The sequence below is a fragment of the Xiphophorus hellerii genome, chromosome 3, assembly GCF_003331165.1.
Source record: "Xiphophorus hellerii strain 12219 chromosome 3, Xiphophorus_hellerii-4.1, whole genome shotgun sequence".
Lineage (NCBI taxonomy): Eukaryota > Metazoa > Chordata > Actinopteri > Cyprinodontiformes > Poeciliidae > Xiphophorus > Xiphophorus hellerii.
The window spans coordinates 9,239,376-9,262,254 of record NC_045674.1 but is presented as its reverse complement, the minus strand read 5'-3'; the positions used below and the strand labels follow the sequence as shown (position 1 = coordinate 9,262,254).

The window sequence follows — 22,879 nt, the reverse complement described above, 5'->3', positions numbered from 1 at the left end:
TGACAATAAAAGGACACATATTCTCTTTAGTCATTATATCTGGAAGTTTCACATCTTTTAAAGACACAGCTCTGCTGTTTATTTAGCTAGATTTTAACTTTTGGCTGATGCATTTTATCACCCTGCTCCACTCAGCCTCTCACTGCTTTGCATGATTGACAGTTGCTCCTGTCTTCTTTCCTCCTGCAGAAGAGCTCAGCAAGTTGCAAGGTAAGCCACTCACCTGCGTTTCTGTGGTGGTGGTGATGGCCTCCTTCCGCTTTCTTTCTTTCATTTTTTTTTAATCATTCAGTTTATGCTGGATGTCTTCACTTATGATTTTCATCTGTATTATCTAGAGCTGGGTAATACATCAATAAATACAATTGACACTAGGGCTGCACAGTATTAAAAAAACCCATGAAATTATAGCTTATTGTTGAAAATATTTTATTATGATATGGGTCATAGCATTTTCCTTAATATTTAGCAACTTGTTCACGAACAACTATCGTGAGATGCGGGTATTCAAGAGAGTGACGTCCATCTAAATGGCCAAATAAGTTAACAAACAGGGCTTGAATGCATAGTCAACCAGATATTGAAAGCCATTCTTTGCAGTTGAAATTTTTATTACATTGATTGCATTTCAATATACTGTGCAGCTCTAGTCAACACCGACTATAAGAGATGGAAGGTTGGAAGACATAACGCATTCGCTTGTACCTAAAATGTATTTTATTTTTCTAAATATATATATGTTTATATATTATGGCCCAAAAAATTGTGATTTTAAATTTAACAAGTTGTTGTATATGTTGGTGATCTTGCCCAGCCCTGGGGTATTCTTTCCTTCCATTTTTAATCTAATGGTCCTTTTTTGAAAACATTTTTGCCATATTTTCTTTTTGACCTGTCGAACCCTACTAAATGTCTCTGTGAACATCCTCATCATCTTTTAAAGCAATCATAAAGTGATCCTTTAACCATCCATATGAATGGATTTAATTTAATGCACAGAGGCTGCAGAGTAACCTGCCCTTTGTGTGAACTTTGGTCATCGTTCGGTTCCAGTTACAGAAGATAACATGTTGGAACCACAGAACCACTGATTGCCATCTTCCTGGAGAAATTGAAGGTTTTTTGAGACACGTGCAACTTCTTTTGGCTTGGCTGTGAAATTATAGTTAAACAGCTCAGCGTTGCCAGATGGGACGTAACATTCAATTTATTCCAAAAAAAAAAAACTATGGCATTTGAAGTAAACATATTTAGCTGCATAACTGAATGGCTCATAGACTGTGCTACATAATACTGATTTGTATTCTTCCGCATTGTAGGTTTTCTCCAAAACAGGTCATCATTTTACTTGTAGTAATGCGTTGTCCTTATCTAATCTGTCTTAGTGTTTGAATGTTGTAAGATGTGTTTGACACAGTTGATGCTGTGGATCAGTGTAATTGGGCGATCACAGGGGCATGCCAGATGGTATGGGTCTTATCTAATTCACTGTCAGACTGGGATAACAGAAGAACTTCAGCCAAAGCTCTTGTTTACATCGTCGGCTTAAAGGGAGGAATTGGTTCAGCCGCACAAATGATGGTGTTTCTAGTAACAAAACGCAAACGGCAAGTTTACTTGTGTTGTTCTGTTTATTCACAATGTTTTTTCCCGTGATTTTAAAATGAAGAAAAGGGGGGGGGGGGGGGAAGAAGCTTAGATCAAAGAAGGCATTAAAGAATAATAGCAAAATTACAAAAATAAACAAAATGAAAAAAGAAAAACAACTGAAACAAAATGAACTGATACTTTGGCTTGTATGGCAGATTTTCAATTAAAGTTTATAGACGCCATCATAAACATCAAACCTAATGAAAATCTTTTTTTTTTTTTTTTTGCTCTTTTTTCTTCATCCTGCTAATCATTTGAAGAATGTAGCTGACAGAGTTTCAATAAAATTGACATCTGAGTACTTTACTTAACTCTCTGGTTTTTAGGCTTATTGAGTCAAGTGGATTAATGATCTCTGACTCTGTATGCAAAAATTCTCACCCTTCCAATCACTGATATTACGAACAACCTTACTCTTGAACTGCAGGGAGCGTCAGTAATGTATTGACAGATAAAAAGTTGTGTATCATTGTAATGCTTTATATAATCTGAACTAGATTATATAATTCATGTAGTAGATATTTGTTAGAAGTGTTCAGAGAACAAAGCCTTGAGGAACCTCAAATTTGATTCACCCAGTTTTTTTTAATTACCATGTGACTGAAAATCATCCCAGTCTGCCAAATAAAATGAACCAGTGCATCACAATACCAAACTCTTCTCCAACTATGACCAGTTGAGGAACTGAGTGGTAATAAGGGTGAAAATAGACATTTTTAAAAATTATTTTACGTATGTTGTCTTGCAAGTTGAACTGTGTTTTGCTGTAGATACAAATATTTAAAGTTCCAGGTCAAAGCTCCTCTCTGGCTTTTTAATGACCTTACTGTAGTCTGAATCAATGTTGATTTTTGTTTATGTGTTTACTATGCACCAGCTTGCAGTTTCAGATTTAGACATCTGTTTAAAATTTAAAGCCCCAGAATCTAAGTGGCTAAATATCAATAGCACTTAGCTGCCATCAGACTAACTTCAGGTAGTGTTTGGCTGAAGACTGAAGCTAATTTGCTGCTTATCCCTTCTTGCATCCATAATCTTTGTTTTGATGACAAAAGGAAGTTAAATTCAAACATTCAAATCCGAATTCCCTCACATTTTGTATTAACTAGTTTTGCTTGGATGGTACTTGCAACCAATTTTGTCGTCTTCATTTTAAAGTGTCCATGTTAACGAGAGTGAAGGTTATTCATTAATAAAAGGATGTCTTGAATATTTTGGGTGGCGTTTAAGGTCATTCCTTGGGCCAGTTTTTCTGCATTCCAGATTTTCTTGAGAGGAAGAGCTGATGTCTCTTCAATGTCAAGCAGCAAAGAACAGATTTGCACTGCAGCAGTCATTTTCTTTGCTTCACGGAGAGCCTGTGTATAACTCAGTTTTTTTGTTCCATTCTTGCATGAAAGATAAACTATGCGTCTTTAAACCCATTGGCTTCCACCATCACTGCAATTATCCATCACAGTCTTCCGTAAACAACAACTTTTTTTTTTGTTGTTGTATTAGGAGGACTAAGCAGCACTGATTATTTTTTATGGAGGCTTTCTCTAGCGGTTTAATAGAAAATGCTGATGTGTGTACACAGGAAAGAAGTCTTCTTAAGTCACAATTCTTAAGTCATCTATTTGCCCAACAAATGGATGATTTCCATATCAAAGTGTAGCTTTAGTGATGCTTGAAGGAATTGCCAAGCTATAAAAATGTCACCTCAGATGTAATTCATTTGGCTTAACTTGCCATTATGCAGCAAATTTAGAACTTTTTAAAGCCAAACTGCAGGTGTGAAAGAAACAAAGCACAACATGTAGGAAATGTTGTTTTTACCGCAGGCATAAAACCCTTAGTATACTTAAGATTTATTAAAACAAAAGCCAAAATTCACAGTTTCACAGAGCACACATGGAACAGTTTTCCCACTAAGAGGGGGCGAGGAACAGGTAGCTTTTGAGAAACTTTTCTTCCCCTAACCATGCCCTCTGCCTGATTATAGCGGCAAAAAAGAATCAGTGGCTGGAGAAGGAGGAGAAGGCGCGACAGCTGAGGGAGCAGCAGCTAGAGGAACGGCGCAGGAAGCTCGAGGTGCAGCGCGTCAAAGCCGAGAAACGGCGATCCGCCTTGGAAGAGAGGCAGAAACAGAAACTGGAGAAGAATAAAGTATGTTTGAATGGAAACGGAGGCGATGTTTGTTTAAAGTAGCACATTTAGAAAGTGTTGCATCACCAATCTTCTAATAGTTGAGACAATAGTTCATTGAGGAGTGAGAAGTCAAAGCTCTTTTTTTGCTGTAATGGAGCATGAAGTGAGTCAGCTGCAGATGGAAGGATTTAGTTTTACTCGGACACATTTTAAAGTGTCTGAGTCAGACGTTGTGCATGAATCTGGACTGTTCATTTGACTGACGTCCAGCAAGATAAGTTCTAACAGCTTCCATCTTTCCAATCATGTTTCCCAGGAACGCTACGAGGCGGCTATACACAGATCGACTAAGAAGACGTGGGCGGAAATCCGCCAGCAGAGAAGCTCATGGGTCGGCACGGGATCCCCAAACTCCAGCCAGAGAGAGAGTGAGTTCATGCTGCACATCTGGATCAACATTATAATTCAGTCTGGATGAGATGAAATCAATTATATGAACAACTTCCTATACAATTGTTGGTTTAACATCAAGGGAAATATTTAGTTATTTAGACTGCCTACAGATTCTGAGTGATGATGGTGTTTCCTCGTGTTACTGCTTTCCAGGGCTGTGATCTGCATCCTTATCCACATGCAGCATTTTGACAAAACAAATACTGATTTAATCTATAACGCACAAAACTTTTAAAACTTTTTAAACATATTTTTATGGGGACCTAAGTGTAGCATTGATAATTTCATAAATAGAAACCTTGAAGGAGGAACATGTCACTATTTTTGAAAAGTACTGTAAGCAGTTTTTTTTGCCAAAAATGGTAAAATGTTTTCATAAAATTAAATTGTCAAGGAATATTACCTTTTTGCTCACTTTTGAGTAAAGTAAAAGTTATAATTTTTGCTACTTTCATATTGTTTTGCTATTAAAACAGAAAAAAATATATTGGACTCATTAGCATTAGTAAATCTAAAAAGCAATCTGTGTTTTTTTTTTTTTTTTTTTTTTTAAGATTATAAACCTTTTCCTGTGAGATTTCCAAAACTCTGCCAACATTTCCAAATCTAGCATACTTCATGACTGTAAGAGATTGAAAGCTCAAAAGGTTAAAACGGAGAAAGAGCTGCCTGAAGGAATGGCTGACAAAGAAAAGTTTCCTTTTTAAAATAGCTTCTTGCAGCTAATCTGTCCTTCTGTTCACCTCACTGATTTATTAACCACCTAATCCTGCTTGAAACCTGCTCTGTCTAGTGTCCATAGACATTCTCTTTCAAAGGCTGTTTCTCAGATTCCATATGCATTAACTAATTTACAAATTAGTAAATTATTACATTTACCGATTCTTTTATTACATTCAGTGTTCCTTCAGTGTACATATTTTTTATTTTTATTTTTTAACAATGATCCATTAATTTGGGACAAACTGCTGATTAATAAAATACTAGTGAAATGCTGTTAATATTTTGTTGCTACTGTCTTTTTCTGTTGAACAACTGAGTGAGTGTGTTGTACAAATTGTGCTATTTAACATTGTTGTTCATGTATTTAAAACAGGTTCCTCTTGAAAATGGGACTTTGTGTCTCAGTGACCTTTACTTGTTTGAATAAAGAAGAAATGACTACAACAAAACTAATGCAGCTGCTCCTTCAAAGAGTCGATGTGTCCTAGCATAACTCATGACGCCTCAGCTGCTCCCGTCTGTTCCTCTCAACTATGTGACCTTTGTGAACATCTGTGTGGCGCTCTCTTGGCTTCTTAGGCAGATGCTCTGTCTCTGCGGTCAACCTGCCCAAACATGTGGACTCTGTTATAAACAAGCGACTCTCCAAGTCCTCGGCCACACTCTGGAACTCCCCCAGCAGAAGTAAGGCTACATCTGGAACGGCCTGCGCCTGTTTAAACCTCTCCATCATTCAGCCACTGGCGACACCCACGAGTCCTTCCATCGTTGTCCTTTTTTTTTTTTTTCTCCCTCGCAGTTGCTCCCTTTCACTGTCTGATTTCAGCACCTCTCCTCACCCTGGTGGTTGACAGTTGACTCATTTCCATCCTTCAAAACCCCAATTATTATTTTTGTTTTTTGAAACCGCAGACTTGGGTTTTTTTTCTTTAAATTGTTCTGCATGCTTATATGTTTTATGGGATTTTTTTTACTGTTCTTTTGGTTCTTTCATTGTCTGGTGATGATCATTACATTACAGGTGGGTTTTGCACTGTCCTTATTGGTTCTTTTATGTTCCTTCTGATCATAATTCACTGGATGAGGGACATCTTCAATCATGTAATTTACTAATGACATCAAATTTGTGGAATTAAAAGGAAAATTCTTTTTATTGATGTTTTAAAGGTCTGCTGAGGTTTAAGAAGTGATGCAAAGGTGGAGAAACATTAGAAGCAAAATGTTCCAGTAATTTTTTTTTATTGTTTGTCTTCTCAGAATTATTGCTCTTCAGTGTTCATGCAAAAAAATCCTGTCTTTCCATTTTACCCCAACAAAGACTGATCAATAACAAACACAATACCTTTCAAACGAAAAAGTAATTACACTGATTGATTGCATAATATGTCTTTTAAAGTATTTTCCTGCAGAATCCTTTATTTCATAATTGTGGGAATACTTTCTTTGGATCTCTGTTGTGTTGGGTTAAGGAAAGATGTGGATCTGAGGCTCATTTTGAACCAAACTTTATATTTTGTTTTTCTTGCAGCTCGCAGCCTTGCACTGACTCCATGGGAGAGCAGTATAGTTGACCGACTGATGACGCCCACCCTGTCGTTCCTCGCTCGCAGCCGCAGTGCTGCTAGTGTCCTGAGTAATGGAAAAGATGGACGTAAGTTGGGCTTCATTAGAGCACATGAATTTTTATAAATTCATAAATCTCTTAACCCTCCTGTTATGTTCGTTTCTAGGGTACAGCAAAAATGTTCGTGGGTCAATTTGACCCAGGGAGTGTTTAATCATGCAATAGTGTCAGAAACCAAAAAATTCCTCCAAAACATTTTTGTATCTGATTATTAACTCCAATACTAACCATTTCAATCAATATTTGTGCAATGATGTTTTATTATTTCTCAGAAATTAAGGATCAATGACGACAACCTGCTCATTTACTCATTTGGACATAAAAAATGGAATTTAGATTTTTAATGTCCACTGAAAAAAACCTAGACACAAAAAAACAATAATTTCCTTGAAGTTGACCTTTGGTAAATTATTTTATATTATACTTTTTTTTTTTTTACCAAAGGGTGATCTTTATAATTGAACTTGAGACACACATACTGTTCTGGGTCAAATTGACCCGCTGATTAAAATCAAGATAAATGAGTCATGCAGAGAGTATTTATGTTTTCATCCACTTCTGCTGAGTGTCACTCAGAGTGGGTGGAGTTTGTCCACAGGAACAGAAAAGATTCCCGTCAAAGGTTGTGTGAACACCTGCTTTCTCGCAGTTTCCTAGTGAAGTAAAGAGAATAGTGAGAAAGTGGGCTTGTGTGTGTGTGGTTGCGTGTGTTTGCGTGTGGGTGTGTGTGTGGTGAAATATGGTTCATAACTGCAAGGAAACATATAGAATTGGACATTTTAAAATCTTTTTTTGCACTTTAACCTGACTGCCGGGTCAAATTGACCCGAACAGTATCGATGTAAAAAGTAGACCTAGGGTTTGGTACAAATGTGTAACATGAATAAATTTTCAACTTATGTCTAGAGTGCACCTATTAAGACAAATAGAAAACGTTTCATGCAAAAAACAATGCTTCTATTTTTTTTTTTTAATTTGTAAATTTTAAAACGGGTCAATTTGACCCGGAACATAACAGGAGGGTTAACTCTCATCCATAGACTCTTCTCTGTGCCCTCGTTCGGCCTCAGCCAGCCCCCTAACCCTGTGCGCCCACCAGCCACACCACCGCTGCTCTGACCGCTGGAGGGTGACATCTAGCACACCGGACATCACCCAGCGGCAGCACAGACGAAGCTCCACACCTGTAAGTTAAAAGCAGTAGATACATTTTACTAGACCTGATAAATAAATAATAGGTGAAATTGAAACTACCAAGAACTCTTTGTCAGGATTTTGTTACTGAAGTGCTTTGCTAAATCGAGCATCTTCATCATCTGCTTTGATGGGATTCAGTTAACCAAGTGCTGATAAAACATAAAATGGTTTCCTATTGCTTTGAACTTCAAAAATTACATGAGTAGTGTTTCAACTCCTCTAGAGGTGCCTCAGTTCTTTATGAGCAGCTGTTGAGAGGATTTTTGAGAACAAAGACCAGGTGTCGTGACAGTTTGTTTTTTTCCAGCAGACAATACAGCATCTGGTTTCCTGTGATTAACATTTTGCATGTTGTGAATCTTAAAAAGGGTTTAGATTTTTCTTTAATTAGCTATACAAACAGTCTCATGTTTGTTTTTAGAGTTGCAGCTGACATGAAATCCCAGAAAATTGACAAGTGCTGAGTATCTGGAGTCGAGTTTAGTCAGGGGGGCTGATGAATGTAGCTGGAAAAGCATAGATCGTGGCTTAGATCCAGTATTTGGGATTTTTAACACACTTTGAATTAAAATGTATCCTGATCTGCAAACTGTTTTTTCTAAACTTTTCAGCTTTATTTCCATAATACAAAAACTTTTTAAGCAAAATGAATGCTAATTTTGATTAAAAATCTCTTTATTTCAGATGGATAAAAACAAGAAGGAAAAAAGAGACAAAGAACGGGAGAATGAGAAGGAGAAAAAGGCCATCAGTAAAGAGAAGGTCCTGAAGAAGAGGCAATCCCTGCCCAGCATGAGACACCGACCTGATCCAAGGTATGTGATGTATTTGTAATATTCTCAGCTTAAAATCGGTGGTTATGACTGTTAAAATAGAACATTTCTTCATACAAAAAAATTGTTCTGTTTAAACTTTACCTGGCTGCCAGAGTGAGACCAAAAACCAATAAGCTTTCTGAGCTGGTACAGTAATCTGCTCTTTTAAAACCTGTAAAGAAACATTCAATGATGCTGTACTCTAGAATAATTGAACCATGATGCCCTCCGGCTTGCTTCTGCTTACTGACTGAGTTTTTGTGTCTGTGCTGGTCTGACCTTTCATTAACCTGCTTTCATAACTGATGGAGTCGCATGTTGAGGGACATTCAGAGATTCCTCCCTATTTCCCAGACCACACAATAAGTCACTTCTATTACAGATGGATGGAGTGAAAGGGGAAAATAAATCAAATTCCTTGCGCACAGGCTTGAAGGGGGAAAACATTTTAAGGACAGGAATGGTTCACTGCCAAGTGTTTGTGGGGCAATGCCTGTTTATTTTGCAGTGAGACTGCAATTATTCAGAATAATTTTTATCTAAACAAGCTATCTTGTGTTTTTAGTTTTCTGTGTTGCAATAATTTCCTTCATGTTTCATATTTTCCTGCTCTCTCGTCTCTTTCTTCCAGTCCAAGTCCTTTATCTAGACAGCGACCAGCATCCCCAGCCACACCCAAGGGCAGAAATGCCTCTCCAAGCCCTGCTGCCACCCCAAAGCCCCCATCAACCCGTGGCACCCCAGCCACTCCTAAAGCCCGGCCGAAACGAGCCAGCACCCCGGCTCGGATAGATCACCGGACCGCTTCCCCTGCTCCACTGGAGAGAGTGAAGGAGCCCCGCAGGCCCACCACTCCAGAGAGACGGAGGAGTGAGTAACTAAAGCTGGAGAAATGCTGCATTTCTTAAGTTTGTGTTTCAGTATGTGCTTCTCTAACGGGAGCTTATATGAATTAAATGTTTATTGGGAGTTATACATGGAAGTAGACACAAACATGGATACAAATGGATTAGATTTTTCTTCAGATTGAAGTGTAAACTGGAGTGAAATGTTTCAGACTATATTATTGCAGTACCGGTGCATCTCAATAAATAAAATAATCAAAAAGTACTTACATTTCAGTAACTCAATATAGTTGTGTCAAGCCACAATGCATACCTTGTAAATCTCCACTAAGCTCTAGAAAGGACTTGGCTTCACATTCCTGTAAAGACTTGTACATGTCACTTGTGCATCTTTTCTGCCAAACTTTTCCCTTCCACTCAACTTTTCATTTGTAGACTTGAGAGCTCTTCTTTAACAATAACCATGTATTCTGTATCCGCTTGTCTTTAAAAAGACTCTTTAATGTGAAGTCAGTTATCTTCCCCATGCTTTTATATGCTCAATAAGTTTCACTTTTTAAACCGAATGACTGAAATAAATTAACCTCTTAATGACATTATGTGTATTGAGAGGAAGAAATGTTCTACTTTAAAGACTTTTTGTCCAGCTTAGCTACATCTTAGTATAATTCACCAGTAACATTCCTATGGTATGTCCACTAAGCTAGTTTTATCAGCTGATAGTGATGTTGCTGGATAGTTTTCTCAGAAGAAAGTATTTGGATCTGGGAATGGCATCCCACCAGCATTTTAATTTAGCATTTCAGACATGGATAAGTACAGAAAAAATCTCCATTATCACGTTTAATGTGTTAATGCACACATTAACACATTTATTTAAATAATTGCCTTAAACTCTCTTCTCTTGTGCCTCGCTCTGTGTCTATATCTCGAAAGAACAATAGAATAAATGTAAAACATCTGTGTAATGTTTTTAATAAGCAATAAGTATCAACAACCATCTGTCATGTCTGAACCGCACTAAGTACAGACAGACTGTGCTGATTAACTTGGCCATTTAGTCCATTTTTATGCTAGAATTTTTTTTGTTTTTGAAGAAAAAGTAGCGGAAAATATACAAATATTACACAATTAAACCTGATGGTTCTCGTTTTAAAATACTTGTGTTTCAGGTTCTCCTGTGGCTCCTGCCATCACAGTTTCTTCTGCTGCTTCCACGCCTCAAACTCCAAGCATCCCCAGTCCCTCTCCCACTCCTTCCCAGCTCGAGCCAGCGGCTTCGACCCCCTCTGCTCGCGCTGTGTCGCCTTCACCTTCTCCGTCAGCCAAGCCCATGGCCGGCACCAACGACCCTGAGGAGGCAGCCCGCATCCTGGCAGAAAAACGCCGCCAGGCCCGGGAGCAGAGAGAGAGGGAGGAGCAAGAGCGGCGCGAACAAGAGGAGAAAGAAAGGTCAGTCGGTCTGGGGAGAGTAGATGTGCAAATGGAAAGCTCTTGGTTTGATTTATAGAATAGTAGTAAGCCTTTACTTTTTTTTTTGTTTGTTTTTTGTTTTTTTATGGATTTGATATATCTGTCAAATATGTACTTTAAAATGCACTGCAACCAAATTGCCTTTAGAATACACATAATTAGTTAACACATTCCACCTATGCGGTATTTAATGTCAGTATAACCCTGCAGAAGCACAAAATCTTACCAAGTATTCTTGGTCTAATTTTTAGTGCAAATATCTTAGTACACTTGAAATAGCACACAACTAACTTACAAGTAACTTTTCAGCAACAAATATGAGCTTGTTTTAAGTCACAATTTCCTAAATGTTGATTTAAAAGTATCGGTTCCACTGGCAGATTATTTCCCTTATAACAAGACTTTTTTCCCACGTCACAAGCCATATATACAGTATATTAGCCATATACTCCCCAAGTGTGACCTTTTAGAAAAGACTGTGAAAAAGACAATGTTGAAACAATAAGATAAGATGTCCTGTTTTCTATTTGCCATATGCAATATAAAGTAGAATTTGCACTAATCAGATAAGGCATAAAAATATAACTTTTTGGTTCATATGCAAGACTAATAAACCAGAAACCCTTCATATCACTCTGAACACACCGTCCTCGCAGTGACACATGGTAGTGGCAGCACCGGGATGTGGGGATGTTTTTATTTCAGCAGGAACAGAAAGGACTACAACATAATTTAGTTTAAAATGTATTTGTGTTGGGACAGCCCTGTCAAATTACAGATCTAAGGTAATTTTACTTATTCAGACAAAATTCCAAATTTGTATCTCTGAAACTGATTTAAAGCTTCCATGTGGATCAGAGTTGTGATCAAACACATTTAAGAGGGAAAGTCCTGATGTAATATTAAGTCCTGTTTTGTCCTCGTATGATCTAGGATCCTGAGAGAGGAGCGAATAGCAAGAGAGGCCGAGGAGAGACAGCGCAGAGAAGAGGAGGCGAGAGCCATGGCCGAGGAGCAGCAGAGGAGGGACGAGGAGAAGAGGCTGCAGGAGGAGAAGGAGGCTGAGGAGAAAGCCAAGGCTGAGCAGGAGGAGAACCTGCGCTTACAGAAACAGGTCATTTGGATAAACTGGTTAGAACAACACAGCTGGAGTTTGTGTGGATGAAACTAGAGAGGAAGTGTGCTCAGCTAGGAACAAACTGAAATCAGCCAGAAAATGCACTTCTCAATTAATTTTATATTTTGTAGACACATAACATGATTCTACTGTGGTGTCATGAGCGGTAACACTTTGCTGCCCTCTTGTGGTCATTCCCAAATATGTTTTTGTGGTCAAACATGATCCAGCATTCAAACACAGAGCCCATTGTTTTGATGACTTCTTTCTTTTTTTTTTTTTTTTTTTTGACTGTATTGTCCTCATGAGGACAGGAAAAGTCCAAAAAGGATCTTTTTTTTGTACAGGAAAATATCCCGTTTGTGGTTGTAAACAGTAACAGTGGGGAACAACCACACCCTTGTTACGTTAAGAGAAAAAAAAAAAAAAAGCCATGTTTTTTTGGCTGCAGTGTTTTTCCCCCCCTTCATTTGCCTGCAAAGAAGTTGTGGTTGGATTTCCATGTGTTTGTGTTTCAGAAAGAAGAGGCTGAGGCGAGAGCTCGGGAGGAGGCGGAGAAGCAGCGTCTCGAAAGGGAGAAACACTTCCAGAAGGAGGAGCAGGAGAGACTGGAGAGGAAAAAGGTAGGACTGTACATCTGCTCTCCCACCGCTGTTCTCTCCACTAGATTGTAACTTGAGTTCAAACAAGATTTTCACCATTATGACTTTAAAGGGAAGCATGCATCCAAATACATTGTTCATTGAAACAAAAAATACTACAAGTTAAGAAACAAATTAGTTAATGCAAAATCTCCTTCACTCCCCCATGAGTGGTGCAGTTATATTCTGGGTTATGTTCGCTCTGAGGCCTGGCCTCTGACACAACAAAAATCAGGCTGGAAAGCCGAGTCCCTGAAACCAATACGAATGATGTTTTTGGCTTATCCTGGAGGGGCTGTCTGCATGCCATGATTTAATAGGCCTTGGAGTGTCTCTGTGTTTTAGAGTGCGTGTCTATATATAAGTCCTAATATTGGCAGGCTAGCTGCCCCAATCTTATCTGAGTGGATTTGTGAAGATCTTTGCACATGTATAATGATACATCTGTGACCTTTATGTTCATGCTCAGCAGCCCTGGGTCAGCCATAAGACCAGAGGGAGGACAGAATGGTAACTAAAGTGAAGCGCTTGGGGAGAACAACCACAAATTTGTTCTTGACTTTCTCTTTTAACAGTGTTTTTTGTTTTGGTTTTTGTTTGTTTGTTTCTGCTGCAGTACGAAACAGCTTAAAGGAAAATATGGGTATAAATTATGAAGTGAAAGATGTGATCAAACCTGTTCACAAATCTAAAAAAGCATGGCGTGCATTTTTATTCAACCCCAGTGCGGCAAACTGCCTTTCAGAAAGCACCAATTTACTTTACAGAGCCCACCTGTGTGCAATACAACCCCACTTCTGATCCAACAGGATTTTAGTGAACATAAGTGATCAAACAGCCTCTTGAAGAACAAAGGAACACACCAGAATGGTCATAAATATAGAAGAGTGTGTTTCCAGCTTTAAAGATTTTATTGGACCCTTTTCATTTAAACTTAAAAATTTAGAAGATATGGCACAACTTCAAACCTATGTAGATGGGTATTTGCCAGAATTGAAAAGCTGGCAAAGGAAACCATTAATTAAAACAACCATGAGCCCCATGGTGGTTTTGAAAAGCTGCAGAGATCTATAACTAAGGAAGGAGAATGTGTTGACATGCCGACTATTAGTGATGCACTTTAATAATGTTGCTTTTATGGAAGAGTGTCAAAAGAGGAGCCATTTTAGAGAAAAAGGTATAAGAATTTTTCTTATAGCTTTCAACATGTCATATAGGCAGCACATCCAACATGTGAAATAACTCAAATTTATTTAAAATGGGACAATGTACAACATACATCAACCACTGAAGGAGAGATGTACTGTATTAGGTTATAGCTACAAATGCTGATTTCCACCTCTAGTCCCCAAAACATACAGTAATATTAAATCCAACATGTAAGTATACAAAACATGAGGATAAATAAAAATAAACACACTGTTCAGACCACAATAAGGGCAATAAAAAAATAAAACAATGAAAAGACCAACAGTTATATGGCTCTCTGGTCAAAGAAAAACATAATTTTAGTCCCAGTGAGACGACAAAAGGTCAGATTTGTGTGGATAAGAACCAACACTGCTCATTGCCCTAAACATTGAATAGAATAAAGGATCAAACAAGTGACCTTAATGTCCACATCTGTGATATAACTATAGAAGCGTGACATATCCCATCCATGTTCGAACCTGGAGAAACCCTTTGGATGAGAACAGTAAACGTCTTCAAGAAACAGAAATCTGATCTTGTTTTTATGTTTTAAAAAATTTTGAAGTTCTTAAATTCATTGAAAAAATCTGATTGTGATGTGAAAAATGTGGTGAAACTTGAAATGTATCCATGCTTTTGCAAAGCAAAATGTCATGCCTTACATGAACGTATCTTAATATTTTCATTGAAAGCAAGAATGTGTGTTTTTTTTTTTTTTATCCGACTCGTTTTGTTTGGTCTTAATAGTTCCTCCTCCATTATCTCAAAAGAGCTTTGTAAGCATGCTGCCTCTTCCCAGCAGAAGTAGTACTGCCAGGGGTCACTAAATCAGCAGGAATGAGCCCACAGGAACATCTCGTCCTCCACAACAAAGACGCTCCGTTTAGACCGGCTTCATAAAGCACACAGGTGGCTTGAAGAGCCCTGGGGGTTACAGCAGCATCAGCAGCTTACTGGGACAACAGAAATCTACAGTGTGGAAGCACGTTTTGCAGCTAAACTAGATACCAAAGCTATGAGTGTCTGAGATGTGTGTGAAATAATCCCGGATCTTAAAAATGCCTCTCGTTTATGAGCGGCAGCTGCAGTTATGGTGTAACTGCGTCAGAGGAAGGTCAGATCTTGTGTCTAACTTCAGTGCATATATATGTGAAAAGCAGACGGGGTTAATTTTTATTAAAGCACAGCCACACCATCACCTCACTGCTCAGCTGTGCAAAATTCAACCAGTACCTGTTTTATTTTTTGCTAATTACACAAGTTACACTTCATCATCACTCAAAACCGAGTGTTTTATTTTTTGCTAATTACACAAGTTACACTTCATCATCACTCAAAACCGAGTGTCGACAATAGGACAATCTATTATAAGTTGTCTTACTAATAACTAGTTTAGTATTAAAGTTACAAAAATAGAGAAATATTATGACATAGAAAGAATAAATAGAAAATGAAACATGAGACTGAAATTGTAAATTAAACAGTCCGAAGCTCTGATTGGCTGAGTTTTGCAGACTATTCCTGTCAAGTTTCCAACCAAGTACTAGAAACTAAAGTAGTAACCATCATCAGACTCTGGGTAGTTACACAAAACCCTGAAACAAAAATGCATAACGGTAATTTCTTTTTTTAAGCAAGAAAAGCAACAATTTTGCCTCCACTGAAGTAACATTACTTTGACTGTTATAAAATTAGACATAGAAAATGTTACTTTGGTGAATAACTATAATTGTAGATCACACAGTTTACTAGCTTTCAGGCTGTTTTTGTATCATGCTGTCATTCTGTTCAGAGTGTAGCAGCCAGGCTTTCTTTAAAGCTGAAAAGCAAAATTACTCATGTGTTGCTGCTGCTGAAATAACATCATATTGACTATTTTAAAATTAGCTATAAATGTTACTTTTTGCCTCTCTATAAATGTAGAACACACAAAGTTTACTAGATTTTAAGCAGTTTTGTATCATGCTGTCATTCTTCTGGTCAGAGTGTAGCAGCCAGTTTTATATGTTCTTTAAAACAGAAAAGCAACAATTATTCTTGTTTTGCTCTTGCTGAAGCAACATCATGTTGACTGTTCTAAAATTATCCATAAAAAAATGTTACTTTGATGCATAAGCATAAATGCAAAATAAACACAAAGTTTAGTAGCTTTCAATCTGTTTTTGTACCATTTTGTCATTCTTCTATTCAGAGTGTAGCAGCCAATACTGTAATCATTTTTGACATTTTAAATGTCAAACAAGCATAACCAGCATTCAAAATAATTTTTTAACAATGTAGTCACTGTAGCTAAACAAATCATATTTAGGACTGCTTTGGGAAAGAAGCTGTTAGTTCAGTTTCCTGTTATAATGAATGGCAAATTTGTCATTTTTATTATTTGTTGCACAATTTCTGAATTTGTAATATTGGAGAATTGTGGTACTGTTCAGAGAGAACAGTGGTCATGTACTTGTGATATTTTTTATAATGTTCAAAAACTTTATTACTATTTGACAAGTTAAAGCAATTTTTGGTCTTATTACGTTTAAAATGGCACTATATAATTTTTTATCAGTTGCTACAGAGAGTGGCATAAAAATAAGCTGATGTTAGCTGGTTTAATAGTCAGTCTACTCCATCAGACGACCTGCTGTGGAAACAGTTTCACTGTAAAAACAGTGATGGGTGGCACTCTTTGTTTCCATGCCATGATTGTCTGAGAGTTTCACTACCAGACTTACTCCCAAACAGTTGAATTTGCCGTTTTGTTTTTTTAAGCTAAGGAAATGTTTCAACCAGTTGGCCAGCCAGAAAAACACTAAACTTATCACTTAGCCATCTTATCAGAATGACAGGAAATCTATGCCAGTGTTGATTATTAACTGACACTTGCCTACATCAGACTATTCATAGAACTGAAACTGGTATCCCAACTATTCAAGGACAACTATTTCTATACTGTTATGCATTGCTATAAAATACAGCAATGCATTACAAAATGTTAAAGTAAAGAATATTCTGCAAATTAAAAAAATTGATCAAAATAAATTTTTTCCCTGACTTTATTACTTCTGTTTTTGTTTTGTTTTTTTGTCAGCGTCTGGAAGAGATCATGAAGAGGACACGCAAGACTGATGGGGGTGAAAAGGTAGATGTAAACTTTTACTTTTTTACTAAAACAAGAAGCAAAACCCTTACTGTTCAGTAAGTGAGCAAGTTCCTCCTTTGCAGAAAGAAACTAAATCCGCTACAGTCGCTTTCTCCAATGACTTGCAGGGAGAGACCAGCAAAGGTAAGCAGAACATTGAATTGGATTCCTCTGACTTTTAAAGATGGTCTTTAATCAATTAAAATAAAACATTGTTTCCCCTTCAACCTTTAATTTGCTGAAAATTATCATTTTGGACGTAACATTAAGACAAAGACTTAAATTTTAGTGAAGTCTTTGGGATGGTTTTCAGAGTCCACTAAAAGATGTTTACGACCTTAATTAATAAACTGTAATAAAAAGTTCTCTTACTCATCTCGTTGCAAGTTAACTGATTTAATTATATTTTTTATTAAGCAGTACCTTTGAACAAATGTTCCTTTTCTCTTTGTGCGGCACTAAACAAAAGCACAAATATCTGCTGCATCTTCAGTATGTACTCCCATCTGAGTCGGATTCACCGTGAAGCTTGTCGTATTAAAGGGTTTTTAGATTATATCTCTGCCTCATATCCTGTGCAGCTGCAGTCAGGCTTGTTTTACGCGGCACAATGGGACCCATGTGTGCTCACTGCTTGTTGAATCCCTTAGCCTGAGGGATGGGAGTAAGAGTGGGCTAATGGCAACAGCCTGCTGCAGTTTTACACCTATTTTTGATACATGACACTTTTGTGTCAACCTGGATCTAAGGGGGAAAAAATGTGTTCTTGATAAATGTTATCTGAAAGTATTATCAGCTGCTTCTGTTATGTAACAATCGAGTTGGATGCGGTGACTTCTCAGAGAAAGGCTGCTGGTTCCAGTCTTGTTTGAATGAGGAAATCGTTAGCCAGGAACTGATGTGGTTGGAGGTCTGGCAAGCAGGGATCCGCTTTAATCAGGGTCGGCTGGTGCTTTGTGTTAGCCACAACCAAATGCTTAAGAAGCTCAGATTGGGGGGTCCCCGAGTCCTTACGAAAGATGCCTGAACAAAATTAAACCTTTCATTATTTACTTATGTCTACAATGGTATTTGTTCTGAAGTTTTACAATTAAAGTAAATTAGAATACCATTGAGTATAGTTCAGAAATTAAAACATTTTAGTTCATATCAACATATTACATTCATGTTATTATTTCAAGATATTCAATTAATTTTGATGCTGATAGGAAAAAAAAGCAACTTCTGTTTTTCAATTAATCAAAATATTACAATAGACTAATAAAAAAGATTTTAAAAACAAAAATGTAATGTTGTGGCCTACACACAATCATTTGTAAGACAGCTCATTCTATAGTTATCCAATAGACTGCTATAAAAGGTCGTGACTAAAAACATGACTGCTCAGTGCTCCAACGAAGCATATTAATGGAAAGTTTAGCAGAAGAAAAAAATGCGGTAGGAAAAAGCTTTACCAGGTGTGGGATCAGGCTGGTGTACAGGCTTTAATACTGGACCTAATGTAGAAATGGTGACGGCTGCTAAAGCATCCTGGACTTCCTAAACGCTTCAGCAGAACCACAGGCTGATTCTTTACTTACCTGATATATTAATATGATTTTATGAAACCCAAATTGTCCTTTTTTATAAACTGTTAGCCATAGTCATTTAAATTACTGGAAATAAACACTTGAAATGTATATTTCAACTTGCGTAGATGTATCTTTATAGTGGAAATTTATGATGCACTATAAAATCATTTGTAAAATTTTTACTGCCAGTTATTAAACCATTTTTGTCATTTTGCTTCTGTAACATGTGCACAGTCTCAGAAGAACATTGTGTAAAAGAAGCAGCAGGAACCAAAATAACAGCAAAGCTTGAAATGAACCTAAAATCTGATGTTTTATGTTGAACTTTGGTAGAAAATGTGGGTCAGCTGTAAGCTCTACTGTTTACTTTGTGTCACTTTAGTATCTGCTGACAATCAGGCGAAACTGGAGGAGAGTCTGCCCAACAACAAGGCAGAGAATGGACAGAGTAACTTCAAAGAAAGGTAAGGCTCAATTCTTTTTGCTCGCAAAGCACCACGAGCGGAGAAAAGCTTGCCAGGAAACAAAGGTGGAACATTACTACCAAAATTTACTTGCAGGAAATTTGTTGGTTTTATTGGTAAGCAGAAAGCCATAAGGATCAGGCTGTCAGTAAACAGTGTTAATAGTTGAAGAATGAACTGATTTCCTCATTTTCTTCAGCAATGGCAAAATGACTCACTCTGATCTGAGTCATGTTGGCCAACCGAGCTGTTCTCCATGTTTCCCTCTCTGTAGCCTCTCAGTGGTTAATGGGCTCCAACCGGTGAGGCATGAAAACGGTCTGTCCTCTAAAGGAGACGCTGGCCACTTCGAAGACTTCATCCACCTCACAAACCAGGACAACACGTCCAATGGAGCCCGGGACAACTCCGAGACCGGCACGTCTGCTGAGCCCATCCTCGCTTTCGAAAGCGAGGAGTCTTTCATGAAGAAAGCAGGCCCTGTGTACCAGCACGTTGCAGGTACACAGTTTGGAAAACGTTTTATGACACACAGACAAAAACTGGAAACAAAAGTATGCAAAAATGAACAGGTGATGTAGTTTTAAAGCCTGGATATTTTTTCTCAATTGGTGCCACTTTGGAAAGGGAAATCAACTTGCGAGTTGAGCACGGTGGAGGCAGTGTGATGATGTGGAACAGCAGCTCCTTCACTGCTCATCAGTGGAAGCAGTCTCCAATATATAAATATTTGGCCCCTAAAAGCAGGATTCAGTAGAACTAGCTCACTCTTTCTACAGGATATTTTGTGTAACGTAGAATTCAATTGTTCTAGAAAACCCATTGCAGCTTGGCTGATGTGTATTTGAAGTAGACAAAGCACGCTTTGTCTTTAAATATGGGTGAACTGTCCCTGCAGTGAAGCTGCTCTCAATCAAACATGCAGTTCATCACCACAGTGAAAGCGAGAAGCCCCCCGAGAAAAGGAAGGTGCGGCACGAAGAGTTCACTTACACTAAAAAAAGGTGGAGATGGGATATGGAAGCAGTGCTGAAGGAAAAGTCGAAGAGAAGCGGGGGTATCTTTATCCTGTTGACAGCTTTTATTCACCAGCTCGACTGACTCGGACCGGGGCCCAGAGAGGAATTCCAGAGGCGACGAGGAGCCCCAATCCACAAGTGCTGTGCCACCGGGGGTTAGAAACACGACTCCGCAGCAATTAAGCACCGTGCAATGCTGCACTCGTTTCCCTCCCAGGAGCAATGTCAGCAGCCTTCCCCCCCATATATCTGCTGGATTTTAACTCTCACCTGTTACCAAAGTACAAGCCAGAAATCATAATTGGTTAGCCAGGAAAATGGATCATGACTTTCTTTGGTACCATCTCGATCAGTTCCCTTTCTCTCATTCTCAGTCCCGCATATCTCTTTCTGTTAACTCAGTCATAAAACCTAAACATATTTGGCTTCTCGTCTTCACTCGTAAATCTGGATATGTGAGATGACTGTCTTAGCAGGACTAATACACCAGGCTGATCTAAAGTCACAATGTAACGCTACATGAGTTTATATTCAGACTTGAACTTAAGGTGAAGGTTAACATCTGACCAGATCTTGACCCCATGTCTTAAATATCTCTAAAACAATGTGTCCTGCGTTTCACATGTTAGCTGCTTTTCTCTGTAATGTGTTTGGAGTCTTGCTGCCTTTTCATTTGATCCTTGTAAACAAGACAGTAAAGATTTATTGGGAACCTGCCCCCTGCGGCATGGTTAGCATCCTTTTGCAGTTAGTATTGTCAACGGGTCAGAGGTTTGTGCACCACATCGTTGCCCTGTTCAGTGATGCCAACAGAGTATCACTGAACAGTGGCTACCGATCGGAGTCTCTTTTCTGGTAATATGATGCTAAAACGTTGCATCTTAATGAACTTAAATATCATCAAAAAAATAATCATTTATTTTAGTAGGTTAAAAAGTGAAACATATTCACTAGGCGTAGAGTTGAATATCTCAAGCACCTATTTCTGTTTATTTTAAAGAGTTAGGAGAAGATTCACAAGCCGAGAGCTGCAGCTGAAGTCAGTGCAAAAATGTTGGATTCCTTGTAAAATTACTCCAGAGACCATAATAACTTGGATAAAATCCTTAAAATCTTTTTGAAGTCGTGGTTATCTGTGATGATTCTCCACTTTTTTCTGCATTTTCCTTCCACTTAACTTTCCACAAAAATGCTTTGATACAACTGTCCTCAAGTGGAGCCGACAGGCCTTAGCAACACTGTAACATAACCTTTCTGAAGTAAAAAAATTATTTTACTTACTTTTGAAATAAACTGTATTAGATTTTTAGTTGTACTCTATAATCTTGAAATATAAGACATAAACACTTGAAATATGTCACTATGTGCTGATTCTTAATGAGTTTCACATATGAATCGAATACCTGAAACTAGCTTTCCCGTGATATCCTATTTTTTAGATGCACCTGGTATTTACCGAATAGCTTTTTATTTTTTAACCTTTCCTTCTGCTCCTCTCTTCCAGAGGTCCTGTGACTTCCTCCTGTTGGAGTGATCACGTCGCCTTAGTTTGTCCTGAACCCTGCCAATGCTCGCACAGCGAGCCCTGTGACCTGTGCCAATCATAAATCTTCATCCAGCTCTCAAACGTAAACATGCCTCTGTGAAGATGAAGGTTACCACAGATGATGACCCATCAGGGGAACAAAGATGACACAGGATGAAGCATCGCATGATGCATCAGATCTCCATGCCACTGATTCAGGACTCTTCACCACTCAGCATCATCCTTTCAGCTGACTAATTATTTTACAGAATAATGTTTTGTTCTCTAGATATTTAACTGAAAGAAGTATATAAAGGACTGGCCACGTCTTTGTGAATACTGTACATGAACTTTGTGTCAGAGGAAGGAGGAACCACAGAGGATTTTAAAGCTCTACAAAAGGGAGTCTCATCAAAACCCAGCTGTTCAGCAGCCTGGTTTGTATAAAGCTACATGTAACAGTTTTGTAAAGTTAAATAGAAAAACATTTTCAAGCGCAAGCTGATAAGAAACTGCTTCTCACTGTCTACTAGCTTTGAATGATTGTATGCAAACCCTGGATGTACTAATGAAGTATCCATCTCTGTTGCTGTAAAACAAAGCTGTTTTCCTACAGAAGGAGTTTCTCCTGCTGTAGTTTTTTGTCCTCCCACACTTGTTCAAGCATGACAGTTTTCTCTCATTGCATTGAGATTCACTGAACTTGTAGGTGTTTTTGAAAAGCTGTAAACGCTCTGATTTTGCTGTGTTGTAAGGTCAGTGGGAGTATCCGAAGTCTTAATAAAGACAGGCAGTCTACTCTGGAGTCTCATCTTTCTTTTCTGCTATTTTTCTGGTTACCTATTAAACTTACAACAAAAATAAAATAAGCCCTCATCTGCACCCAAAAGGGATCCTAAACGCCATCCATTTATCTTCTGCTTAGGCAGCAGAGAAGCCTGGATTTCACTCTCCCCAGCCACTTGGATATGACGGGGGATTGAAGGAAGCCAGATGATAAAGCCCATGTGGAAAAAAAGCTGCTAAGCTTAAGATTTGAAAAATGTCGCGAAGGAACCCAGAAGTTTAATATGCCAACCTGATTCCGAGAGGACAAAGGGAAAACCAATGGCAATATTATTGAAAAGATTCAGTAATTTATGACTAGATAAAACATTTAGTCATGAATGTTTTATTTAGTGATAAACGTAGGTATAACATATTCCACCTATGTTATCACCTTGTCATTAAAAAGACTGCTGACTGGTCAGCTGTTAAGCAGACAGTCCACTCAGGCCATCCACAATGAAATGAAATACTCTACTAGTCCAC

The 22,879-nt window shown here is 38.1% G+C and overlaps 1 protein-coding gene across 7 annotated transcripts in view; it reads left to right on the top strand.

Moving 5' to 3' along the window:
- map7d1a (MAP7 domain containing 1a) overlaps positions 1 to 22,373 on the top strand; it is a 41,847-nt gene extending 19,474 nt beyond the window's left edge. For 2 of the 7 annotated variants that reach the window (XM_032557951.1, XM_032557956.1), the window contains 16 exons: positions 190 to 210; positions 3,635 to 3,798; positions 4,097 to 4,208; positions 5,536 to 5,640; positions 6,485 to 6,607; positions 7,621 to 7,766; positions 8,462 to 8,592; positions 9,224 to 9,462; positions 10,610 to 10,889; positions 11,844 to 12,024; positions 12,546 to 12,650; positions 16,939 to 16,989; positions 17,073 to 17,133; positions 18,943 to 19,024; positions 19,299 to 19,525; positions 21,548 to 22,373. In XM_032557951.1, the coding sequence (XP_032413842.1) occupies positions 190 to 210; positions 3,635 to 3,798; positions 4,097 to 4,208; positions 5,536 to 5,640; positions 6,485 to 6,607; positions 7,621 to 7,766; positions 8,462 to 8,592; positions 9,224 to 9,462; positions 10,610 to 10,889; positions 11,844 to 12,024; positions 12,546 to 12,650; positions 16,939 to 16,989; positions 17,073 to 17,133; positions 18,943 to 19,024; positions 19,299 to 19,525; positions 21,548 to 21,558 (2,039 nt within the window). In that variant the 3' untranslated portion in view covers positions 21,559 to 22,373. The remainder of the gene's footprint in view (positions 1 to 189; positions 211 to 3,634; positions 3,799 to 4,096; positions 4,209 to 5,535; positions 5,641 to 6,484; positions 6,608 to 7,620; positions 7,767 to 8,461; positions 8,593 to 9,223; positions 9,463 to 10,609; positions 10,890 to 11,843; positions 12,025 to 12,545; positions 12,651 to 16,938; positions 16,990 to 17,072; positions 17,134 to 18,942; positions 19,025 to 19,298; positions 19,526 to 21,547) is intronic. The other 5 variants (XM_032557952.1, XM_032557957.1, XM_032557953.1 and 2 more) reach the window with 4 other exon arrangements.
- Positions 22,374 to 22,879: the final 506 nt, after the last annotated feature.